The 12,661-nt window shown below is 39.3% G+C and overlaps 1 protein-coding gene across 2 annotated transcripts in view; it reads right to left on the reverse strand.

Moving 5' to 3' along the window:
• The window catches only part of PAM16 (presequence translocase associated motor 16), a 122,126-nt gene that overhangs the window by 25,214 nt on the left and 84,251 nt on the right, over positions 1-12,661 (reverse strand). For both annotated transcript variants that reach the window (XM_072417614.1, XM_072417612.1), the window contains exons 10-14: positions 2,614-2,668; positions 2,014-2,071; positions 1,787-1,932; positions 357-452; positions 138-248 (exon numbers count right to left, since the gene is read on the reverse strand). In XM_072417614.1, coding sequence (XP_072273715.1) covers positions 138-248; positions 357-452; positions 1,787-1,932; positions 2,014-2,071; positions 2,614-2,668 — 466 coding nt within the window. The remainder of the gene's footprint in view (positions 1-137; positions 249-356; positions 453-1,786; positions 1,933-2,013; positions 2,072-2,613; positions 2,669-12,661) is intronic.

The following is a 12,661-nucleotide window of genomic DNA, read 5'->3' on the forward strand; positions in this document are numbered from 1 at the left end:
TTCCTATATATGCCTCATTAATTTGTGTTTAGCTGCACAACTGGAGGTTTGCTTCAAATGTATGAATATATAACACTGTTGACTACCAGCAAACACATTTATAACTAAACGATCTAATGTGAGGTTCTTTTACTTACACTGTGCTCAGGTGATGCCACTTTCTGCTCAGTATGACTTGTCTCTTTCTCTTTTTTGACTGGACAGGAAGTGACTGGTCTTTGGGATGGATCTAAAGAAACCTTCTCCACCTAATAATAAAAAGAAAATTGTCAAACAGCCAATGTCTAGAGAAATAAACACAATGGTTAAAACCAAATCTCATGCTGATGTGAAGAATGAGTATGCAGATCACTTACCTGCTTATTGACTCCTGACCACCAACTCTGGGCAGAAAGTGCTGCTGTACGTCCTGCTGTGTCAGGAAAAAGGTCCAATGGAAGTTCCTGTACAGCCTATAAGGCACACAGAAAAAATCAGTGTCAGAGGATAAGATGGGAGGGAGAAATACAGGCTGCATGCCAGGTCCTCACTAAAAGCCAGACACAAAAGCTGCACAAAGTACCAATCTATTGGTATAGAAACCAATCTGTATGCTATGAGTACACCGATTGTGGAATTCTAAACCAATTCATCCTAAAGTAATGCATTATTCAGTATAAAAGTGAGTTTTGAGGTTAAATCCGCCCTGGCTTCTTTTGGATTTGGGTGGACTGAGCCTAAAAAAAGTATCTTCTTCTGGAAGAAAATCTTGGTGGAAGTGAAGAGTATGTAGTTCAGTCTATGCTCCAACAAGTAGAATTTAAAAGTTTATATGTGTGTCCTCTCCTCCTCCTCCTTGTTTCACTGTCTGTATCTGTCTGTCATTTGTAACCCCTATTTAATGTAGAGCTCTGCGTAATATGTCGACGCTACATAAATCCTGTATATTAATAATAATAATAATAATAATAATATTGTTCGCCTGGATAGACTGTCTTGCAAGGCTATAAATTTAAGCACTGGCTAGACAGAATAATATATTTTTTAAATAGATTGAATGTGTATTTCAACTTAGTTGTTTGCAAAGAGTTCAGCTCTCCATTTCCCTGTATACAAGCCACCTATGGTACAATATAACACCTGTACTTTACCTGTGTTGGTTGTCACTAAATAGTATGGAGGAACTCAAAAAACAAACTCACATTTCTTTAAAGGTTCTTTGCATTCATCACCCTAAAGCTGTAGCAGCTGCACTTCCCAGTAATCATATTGTCCTCTACAAAATGGCAGCAGAGCTTGCAGAAGGAGAGACATTCAGAGGACTGGTTAAATTACTATGGTTAAGTGATGATAAAGTGACCATGTTCTCAGACAAGGAAGTCTTTCAGATATAATGAGTCCCTTTATCTAGAACCTTAAGCAAGGGTAGGTATTATCATTGGTACAGGACTTGCTCTCTTGAAACCAAGCAGTTACATTTGGTTGTTTTATAAGCATGGATAATGTAGGAACAAATCTCTGTCTCCTAAGAGCTACAGGAAAAAAAATCTGTGCACATTTTCTGCAGTCCAAGCGTGATTCTGATGGCATTCTCTCACAATAATAAGGCATTGAATGAGCAGCCTAGTATTGGATGGCACAGGCCTGGAGAACATGCACAGTATGGCAGTATAATGATGGCAGATTGTGGTATGCAGAGAGTTGCGTGGGGTGGAAAGGATAGCATGAACATAAAAGACAGACGATGCATACATTACAACTGCGGCACATGGCTTGTGCATACAGTGAGTGTGACAGCCAGCGATACCTTGCGTGGGACGCTATAACTGATAGGAATGATGAACCTGTCAGTCAGCTGCAGGAGACGAAGAAGCTCACAGCTCATCACGTCAAGGCAGAGTTTGGGAACCAGCGCCAATCCACGAGTCTGCTGTTCTGTGACGCACTGTGATACTAGAGAACATGGAGAAACACCGGGTCATATCACTGATACATTGATAATCGTTACTGCAGGAAATAAGATCAAAAACTTACGTTGTGTTAGGGAGGGCGATTCAGTGTTGACCTCCATGCTGTACATTGTGCTTTCACCCTGCAGGGGAAATGAAGAAATAAAAATGAAACACAAGCATGTCAAGTTACTAAAAAGTCATATGAACCAAGTCCCAGATGGTAAAGTTAAACTATGACAGGGGGTCATCCTGCCTATTATTATTATTATTTTTCATAAACAAGATTTATATAGCGTCAAGATATTACGTAGCTCCAATGATCCGGAGTAAGTAAATCAGAATGAACATCAATATTCATCAAAGTTGTTCCAAAAGGTGGACATATATGTATATTATACGTAGAAGCAGTGAATCATCACAGCAGGGCTTGGCTGGAGAAACAATATATGGAATTTACATGCATGCCAGCTTTTGCCACAACTTCCTGCATCTACAAGCTAAAACCTAAGGATGCAAACTGGCCACTCTAGCCACGGAGCTGCTTCCCCGCTTGGCTTGGACAAAATCCAGTTGGAAATCATCGGAATTAGAAGAAATGTCAGGCATTTTAAAGAAATATTAATGATGCAAGTTTTATATAGAACAATGTACATAAACATGCAGATTTATTTTTTTAATTCACCTGAGCAGCAAGGATGAGTAGCCCTGTGTCTACATCGTAGAGTGGGATAAGAAGTCTGTAGAGAGAGGACAACCGGTTAGTTTACATTCTACCAAACATAAAAAATGCTAAGTGAGCACTTTTGATAATAAAACCAACATTTTTTTTACTGGATATGCAATGTCCTAGTGCTGCAGAAAAGTCTAATACCTGGATTAAACACCAGAGGGCGATGGAGATGCATCTCAATTAATTTTCATTAGGGACCATCAAGCTAAATTGTGATAATTATTCATACAAATACACAATGATGTGCAAGCTTCAAGTTTGTATTGATAGTAAGAGCAATTAAATGATTTAAAAAGGTAAAATAAAAAAGAAATGAGGTCCAAATGAGAAAAATATCACCCATGTTATTATTAATATTACTAAACAGGATTTATATAGCGCCAACATATTACGCAGCGCTGTACATTAAATAGGGGTTGCAAATGACAAACAAATACAGGTTGTGACACTGGAGGAGGGGACCCTGCCCCAAAGAGCTTACAATCTAGTAGGTGAGGGAATAAACACACATTTAACAAATGTGGTTCGGAATAATATGAATATGAGAATGAGCCTCAATGAATACATCTTTCATGCTGTTTATATTAAACTTTATATTATTTCTAAATGGGGTAAATATGGCAAAGATATCTTGCCTAGTCGATCCAACTTGCAAGTAACTGCACCAATCTTCGGACGAAGTAGCCTTTAAAGTATTCTATTCCTTTTTAAAGCAAACCTATAGCAAAAATAGTTTCATACAGCCACGCTATTCCCTTTAATGAATAACTTACAAGCCTTGTAGAAAACAAAACCCTGGATTTAGCAGGTGATCATGTGACCAAATGCCTAAACATTAATCATGTAATCTTTGCTGAAAAGGAGGCTCAGCGTATGTACACCTATGTAATATTTACTGGACTTTCTAATAAAAAGTGTCTGCTGGCACCTCTGTATGTCTAAATAAACTGTTACAAGGATAAGAATGACCACCATGGAGCATGCATAACACAGCTATGGCAGCTCGCACCCTCTATGCCGAGTACTGGTGTTTTAGCATGAAGTCTGCTGGAAATGATACATATAAAATAATATTTTCTTGTAATTAATATATATCAGTGGCGACTGTAGCCAACAGTGGCTCCCGCTGCAGAACTGACTTGGGGACCCCCGCTGAACCAACCTGAGGCCCTCCGGGGTGCCCAAGTTGGCTGTGGAGGGTCTGGGGCCCTTGTGTAATAGCACACTTTGCACTTCCCTATATCTGCCCCTATTACATCAATCTTACAGCCATTGGCCCTGTTCTATGGAGAGGGGAAAAAGAGCGAGCGGTACCACCGCCCTGCTTTTCGTCCTTCACTTCGGTCACTCATGGATCTGTTGGGTCAATCCGTGAATGACATCGGGTCACCTCTGTACACATAGATACGCGTTTGACTACATAGCTTTATATAAAAATGAGCCTTTCATGCCACAAGAACGCAAAGACAATTACAACAGAGGCTGCTCAGTTGCTACAGAGGGGACGTACGGACAGAGGAGTCTGCTGGGGTCTCACAGACAGCCGAATCGCTCACAGGGGTTTCTTATGTTTGGATCTATGCAGCAGCAAAGCTGCTAACCCCATCCCAGCCTGCTTCCTGCTGGGCCCCTCTGCCTCCATTTACACGTCACACCCCACAGACCTCTCTCACACTGCCCCGCTCTCCCAGATCCTCATGTCTACCTCTGCTACAATCACCTCCTCTTTTTTCGGCTTCCCTAAGCCCCCCCAGGGCTGGGAAATCTTCCCCTCAGAACAACAGGCCCGTGGGAAGGCTGCGATAGCATTCACCCACGTTACGTACGCTCGTAACTAACTGAAATGATTAAAAATCCTCCCCGTCAGGAAATCCCTTAACACTCTTCTCTCAGAGAGATGGCAATAAAAAAAAAAAAAAAAGCAAAAAAAGAGTATGCTAAACAAAAACAAATCACCAAACCAAACTTTTTCCCATTCCTTTCAAAATTACGCATGGCTTTGGCGTAGACATTCTGTTTGAACTGAGCAATAAACAAATAGCAAGCAAATTAAACAAATAAAAGCCGATCACGGGGAAGAATAATGGCCTATGGTTCGGGTTTCCAGGGAGACTTGATTGGCCGGGTTTTGAGGCCTAGGGGCCAATAAAGATATATTTATGTTTCAACCGCTGAGTAAATACGAAAGAAAATGTACACAGGAGAAGGCTGGAAGCCGATTGGTCTCGCGTCTTAGTCGGAGGAACTTTGCACAGCGAGTCGGCCATTTTTCAAGTGACCCTTTTGGTCCTGCTAGGAATTCTCTCACACATTTAGCTTTCTCTCCTGTCAAACATTCGGGGGAGAGATTTATCTCTGGAAATATCCCAAGTAGAGTGGGGGGCGTGAGAGAGAGAGGAGGCTAAAGCACGCGGACGTAGATGTCTTCGAGAATAACGTAGAAAGAAACCACGTGAGATTTAAAAACAAACTGTGAGAAGCAAAAAAACTGAAGAAATTAAAACATAAACTTGTTTTTATGTCTTTTATGTTTCTCCGACTCTCACAAATACCTAACATTCTAAAAATCATGTGTAGACGTCACTAAAATACAGTGATAGCAGCCATTTTGTTGGAGCCTATTGCCTCCAACCTACCATATACTAGTTGATGGGTGCACGAGGGGGTAAACAATCAACAACTTCCTGATGATGATAGTTAAGTATCAGATAGATATTGATTGGTGTATATTGAGGATGTTACCAGGTTCCATGCAGATCTGAGTATGCAAATACTGGGGTACCCAATGCTTCGTCTATTGCCATGATTTGCTGACCTGACCCAATACTCAATTTTTGTGGATAGATCAAGATCCCCTTATGACAGCCCCCCTTCCCCCGGGAACATTGAATTCCATAGGAAACGCTGCCCCGGAAAAAGAGGAACACCCAACAGTGGTCTGAAATTTTATTCTATTCTAAACACGTTGGTAAAATAGGACCAATCACAGAAAAGATTTCAGCCAACCCCATGATATCCTTTTTATGGACTTATACTGTATGTGTTGATGTACTAACATACGCAACTAGAAATTTTTTCTTTATGTTAACCTATAGAGTTTTTAAAAAAAAGTTTGTTAATTCCTTTTTTAGTAAAAACACTAAAAAACCTGCTCTCTTACCAGACCTAAAACAGGTATACGGGTCTTCACTTCCTATTTCTGATTTATTAAAGCTCTCTAAGACTGGAGAAGACAGACAATTATGGGAGAACCTGGGGGATCGAGAAAACATGAAATGGATTTCTTGAAAGCATTTTCTATTATTTGCCAAATGTTTTTAGTCCCAGACCAGATCCATTACAGGTTTTCTGGATCACACAGGTTGTCTGTTGATCATCTATCTTCTCCAGTCTTGGAGAGCTTTGAAAAATCAGGGTGTGTGTGTGTGTAGGGGACGGGGGTTGCGATGGACCTGAAAGTAAAAGTGTCTTTTTCTCATGCTATGGAATAAATTTCACTTTTTAACCAGTTTATTACTGGTCCCTTTAGGGGGCCTTGAACAATCAATAATATACCATAAAACTGCTCACAGCCTTTATTACAATAAAAGTGAAAATGTCATGCAGTAAAACTTGTGTATGTTTTCTTAACATATTTGCTGGAGGCAGAATTTCTAGGTGTTACTCCCTAAATAATAATAAAAATTGGAAAACACCAGGTCGCTCCCCTTTTCCATTTTGAATATATCCTTTATGCTTTACATCCCACGCTTGGGGTAATTTGCCAACTTGCTCACCCTAGGGCATCCCTCATATGCATTAAAGGGAAAGTAAAGCATATATTTAGTGAGCTCATGTGTTATTATAGCAGTGCTCAACTTAATTTATTAAACGATTTTATATTTTATATATATTATATATATATATTTTATATATATATTTTATATTTTCTCCTTTTTATAGACCTCTTTCTCCAGTGCTTGCTCTTCTATATTTATGATATACATTAAAAGTAGTGGTTTTAGTGTAGTTTGTACATTACCCACTAGAGGCGCAAATGTAGAAAATTCCTCTTTTCCAACTGTAGAGATAATATATCTGCTGCACAGGAAGTTTGTACTTTTACACAGTTAGTGAACTCATGAGTGATTTCAGAGGGAGAAGTACAAGCATTAAAAAAGTCAGCAGCAAAGCCTGAATAGGCAACAATCAAATATTGCTTCATAGATGTTGTGTCTATATTTAGTTACAAACCATCACATATACTTGAGTATAAACCATGATTTATTGCTCTAAAAATGCCACTGAAAACAAATCTCAGTTTCTACTCAGATCACACCACTTGATGTTGCTGTGTCTTCATGTACAGCGTACAACAAACTCTTGTCATCTGAGACATTATTAGTTTGTTAAACACTTTATATGAGGACACAGCACCCTCTGCAGGTGACCAAAAATATTGCTCAAAAGATCATATGGAAGAAAGTGACCAACCACAACTTACCTGAAATTACAAATAAATTCAATCTGCAAAAAGGGTACAAAAATTAGGCTGAGCCCATGTGGTTTAATTTTTCTCCCTTATTAAATAAATGCTATATAAAATAACACACTTTAGATGTGTTTATTTACATTAACTTTATGTGCATTTCTGTTGATTACCAGTGACGATCACATTTTATGCCCTAGGTTTATACCTAAATCAGTGTAGTTTTCCCACTTTTTCAGATAAAAGTAGGTACCTTGGTTCATATTTGAGTGTATATGGTATGTAAAACATGGTTGCAAATGGTTTTACAATTGCTGATAACATTAGTAGAGGTAAATCTTAAAATAATTCACTATATATTTGTCAGAGAAATACAAGAATCCAGGCAATTAGAAATTTTAGAATGAGAGATCAGAAGTTGCAGTCCCCCCATAAATCCTTTTAAATATAGATCTATTTTCCTACAATGGCAAACTCAAATTTAAAGCACGCTATCAGCCACTATCCATCTGGAAATGGTCCCCGGCAGCCATTCCCTAGTCAAATCGATCTCTAAAGCTGTGTAAACACGTGCAATTTTTGTCGTTGGAAAGGATCTTTCACGATCCTTTCCAACGACAAAGGACTACACGATGCATGAACGGTGCTGTACATACAGCACCGTTCTGCTCTATGGGGAGGGTAGGGGGGAGCGACGGAGCGGCACCCTGCTGCGCGCTCTCCCCCTTACCTTGCATTAGGATCGCTCGTCGTTCATCGTTCGTGGATCCGCCAGGACGGACCCACGGACGATGAACGACGCCGACTGTACACACGCCAGATTCTCGCCCGATATCTGGCCGATGCCGATTATCGGGCGAGAAAAATCTGACGTGTGTACGCAGCTTTAGATTGTTCACAACAATTTAAATTACGATTGATATATTTTATATATGAAAATATTTTTTTTTGTAATTTGTTTACATGTATTTAGATTACCACCACTGTCCTTTGCTTTACTCTACCAAATAAGCCAAATTATTTTAGGATGCTTTTCTCACGGTCTTGTTTTTGCTACGGATGTTCAGATTGCCGATCTGACATGCATCGACGACAGTCATCTAGATGAGAATAATTGTGTCATCGTAGTGAGCTCCACTCTGCTCTTTAAGCAGTTTGACCCCTTATGACAGTTGTGTGTTCATTTCCTGTAAACTGTGGGAATGTTCCTACAGCTGTTTGGGGCAGAGAGGGTGAAAATACTTCATGACACTTTTTGAGGCACAGCAAACAGAACATCAGAGCTATGCAGACCACAAATTTATAGTTCTATAGATGAGAAAATGACAGCTATTCCATTATCATATACAACCACAGTCATCAGGAATTTGACAGAAGACAATTTGTTTGTCCCACCAAAGTTCAGTTCACTAGAAGACATTCTGTTTATTGGTTTGTGTTTGGTGTCAATAGCCACTAAACAGATTTTAACTTTTGTTCTTCAATCCCACACTGTCGGAGGAAATGATGGTAGTTGTGATGGACAACACCATTACTGGTGTGATGGACATCACCATGCCTGGTTTTCCAGATTTAGTTTGCTTTTTCTGTATGTACAAACACAGTTTTTATTTTTTATAGTTTATGATTTTAAAAATCATTGCATGTTTTGCCAGTATTAATTTGGTAAATTGATTAGGGTGGTATGTAATATTGGGGGACACTGAGACTTTCATCAGGGAAGCTGGGTGATCCAGCGAACCTGGAATGGATTTCCTAAAAGTCATTTGCAGTTTGTTAGCAAATGTTTTCAATCCTGGACCAGATCCATTCCAGATCAGCTGGATCACCCAGCTTCACCGATGAAAGTGTATCCTTTCCAGCCTTGGAGAGTTTTTATAAATCAGGCCCAAGGAATAACATGGCCCTGATTTAATAAATGTCTCTAAACCTGGATATAATTTACAATGGGTCTGATTAATGTAAGCTCAAGACTGGAAACCTATCATGGGATAATGTGGGTAAACCAGTGAACTTGGAATGGATTTATTAAAAGAATTTGCTATTATTTGGCAAATGTTTTCAATCCTGGTCTAAGTCCATTGCAGTGTTTTTTTATCACCAAGGCTCATCCAATCCTGGAGAGCACTTGACAAATCAGACCCCACTAATGTACGATAAAGTACAATGATGAGTTTTCAATTTAAAAAGAAGCCCCTTTCTAGCGATCTGCAGACACAGCTGAGGTCCTAGCACATTTCTAGCCTCTGCACTGTGTTAGGGGAAATGCACATAGAAAATGAAAGCACTACAAATCAATTGTGGTTTGTTGTAGATTGGGATAGATGGGGTAGAAGAATACCAACAAGGAGGCGTCTGGAGTGTGGATGGGGTAATCAGCCCAGTGTTGGGTTATAATAAAAGTTTATTTGACATTTTTATGTTTTTTAACTCCATGGACTTATATTGTAGCTGATTTCAAATGCTTGTGCACCATTTGGCCCCACTATACTAGTCAGCAACCTTCATTTCCAGCAAAGCAGTTAAAGGGAACCTGTTGTGAATAAAGCACAAAAGTAATCTTGCCTTACCTGTTCCTGTCTACTAACCCAATCCACAATGTAATCTCACTGAGCACTTTTAAATATGGGGTGCACACGTGTATGCCCCTCTACCCTAGCAGAATGCAATGCTCAGTGCAAAGGAAACCAATTGTCAACCGGAAGGCATATAATGTAAGGGTAGAGTCACATAGCTAATGAGAGGTCAGTACCAACCAGAAGGTATGCCCATTATTTGCAGGACTCACAGAGATTGGGGTGGGGGCTGGAGAAGTTATGCAAGTAAAGGGAGACCATAAGCCTTTTACATATCTAAAATTATATATTTACTTTCCTATAATGAAATTGGATCCATGTGAAGTCTTGCCTACAGGAAGACATAAGCCATATCCGCCAACCATTAAATACAGAAGTATGCGACTTTATCTCTTTATGGGAATATAAAATCAAGAGATGTCTGACGTATTATTCTCTGCACATGAATCTCTATCTATATCTGTAGCTACAAATATGCCATACCGCTCAGATCCTCTTCAAATGAAAGGTCAGTTTAGTCTATTTGAATGCTATAAACCATGAAGGCTTAACACATCATGGCATATGTCATAGCCAGCTCTGTATATCATAAATGAGCCTGCACACTTATATGACAACTCAACAAGGTCCAACATGATGAATATTTTTATATGCCGTTTTATTTCTTTAACTTTGACCTAGCAGCTAAAAGTTAGGAGGAAATGAATATATGTAAGCTTTGTTATCAGCCCAAATTTTTTTTATTACTTTCAACAGGTTTCGGAATTTCCATATCTCTGAAACACTAGATATCCAGGTTGTGTGTGGCATCTGTGAAGAGCACCTGTCTGTTTATCAGGCAGTGATAGAAAAACAATATTCTGTTGAGGTCCTTTTGTTCCTATATCCTACCTATACATTGCTTTATCCATCCTAACCCCAATCTTCAGAATGAGCTGGAGAAGACTTTACCCAGCGGTCCAACTCTCCTGTAATCAATACAAGATCATGGCAAAAAAATAAATAAATACCGCAATCCTGGTTAGTAATAAATGGTATGGCATTGCATTAGTGTATCGAAATGATACCATGGTGAATGTGTGCTGTAATCAAACCTGAATAACTTTTTTTTGGCCAAGCGGTATATATTTGCCTTTATATATAGTTCCCATGAAGTATCCAGTGTGACATTTCCTTGTTACTCCTTTCCTTTACAGAACAGGGACAACAATATTCTCCACCTAACTTGTAAACAGTCTGATCAAAGCCAGAACATTATGGCATATTTGTTTTTAGAATATCCCTGTCACCTCTGCACAATGAAGCCTCTAGGATTGTATAATGAACAAATACTCCAAAAGAAATGTTATATTCAAGTCTGAATTGTCTACATGTGTGTAGGCGCCAGGTGTCGGAATCTCATTCATGATCCCGATAATGTTTTTTTTTTTATTCTCTAAAGACCACTGACTTGTACAGGCACCTCCGGTATGAATTCACATTCTAAACTGTGTTTGCTCTGAATGTAAGACAGGTTGGGTGACTATCATTCATCAATAGATGTCAAGAAATTCATAGCTTCCATTGTGATGTGCCTTGCCCCCTTCCCCTTCATACACCTGCCGTATGTGTCAGTATGTTGTCGTACACGTGGAGCACCTGCTGCCCCAGCCGCACAGGAACAGGTCTTGCCGGTCCCGTAAATGTCACCCAGATACTTGGCAAGAACATGCATGCACCTGACGGGCGGCATTTAATGAAACGAGATGAGTTCTATAATTAGGGAGCGGATGATTTAAGACTGATGACCTATATCGCAGGATTAAAACCCAAGATTCTGTTCAACACACCTGCAAAGTGATGCTAGGACAATATTTGCAGAGTCTGAAGGTTTGGCTTCCTGCTGATGATCCTGGTTTATTCTGATAATATAAAATCATATTATGAGGTCACTTGGACTGTGCCAAAACAAGATTATCCTGTATGAGTTACTCATTGCCATTAAAATTCAAATAACGTATCCTTGTGAGGATGTGAGTTGGGGACAGAGAAATTGTGAAATTCTAACACTTCCCATTCTAGGGCACCATGATGGCTTGGAGGTTAGCACTCTGTCCTTTGCAGTGCTAGGTCCTGAGTTTGAATCTCAGCCTGGGCACTATCTGCATGGAGTTTGCAGGTTTGGGTTTCCACTGGGTACTCCGGTTTGCTCCCACATTCGAAAAACATGCAGCTAGGTTAATTAGCTTCCCTCCTAAAATTGACATTAGATTGTATTAAAGACATATGACTATGGTAGGGACATTATATTATGAGCCCCTCTGAGGGACAGCTACTGATATGACTATGGACTTTGTACAGCGCTGTGTAATATGTCACAACTTTATAAATACTGTGTAATAATAATATTATAAGGTGACATGGACTGTGCCAAAACAGGATGAACATTTTTGAGAGTAACTCATACAGGGTATTAAATTTGAAATAAAGTATCCTTGTGTGGGTTACCCAATTATGGAGGAGTTTGGGACAGTGAAATCCTGAAATCTTAACACTTCCCATCCTAGGGTAATAACCCTGCTCCTCACAGTAGAGTAAGTCAGTCACCCTTAGACTAGAAATGTTTTACTGGTAAAATAAATATGCAAATACAATATACAAAGAAAATAAAATAAAAAAATCAGAGAACAGGTAAGCTGCAAAACACAATTTAGGCAACATTAACATAGAGCTTCTGCAGAACAGCTAGCTGACAGCAGCTCCTCTCCTTTGCCCCTCTCTACCCCTAGCAGCAAACACTTATTCACTGAATGGGTCTGATTTATTAAAGAGACTGAAGAATATAGACTAACATGAGAAAACCTAGGTAATGCAGCAAACCTGGAATGGATTTCTTAAAATAATTTGCTATTAGTAAGAAAATGTTTTTATTCTTTGAGAAAATCCATTTCATGTTTTCTTGATCAACCAGGTTCAC

This window comes from Pyxicephalus adspersus, chromosome 7 (genome assembly GCF_032062135.1).
Source record: "Pyxicephalus adspersus chromosome 7, UCB_Pads_2.0, whole genome shotgun sequence".
In the NCBI taxonomy this organism is placed as follows: Eukaryota; Metazoa; Chordata; class Amphibia; order Anura; family Pyxicephalidae; genus Pyxicephalus; species Pyxicephalus adspersus.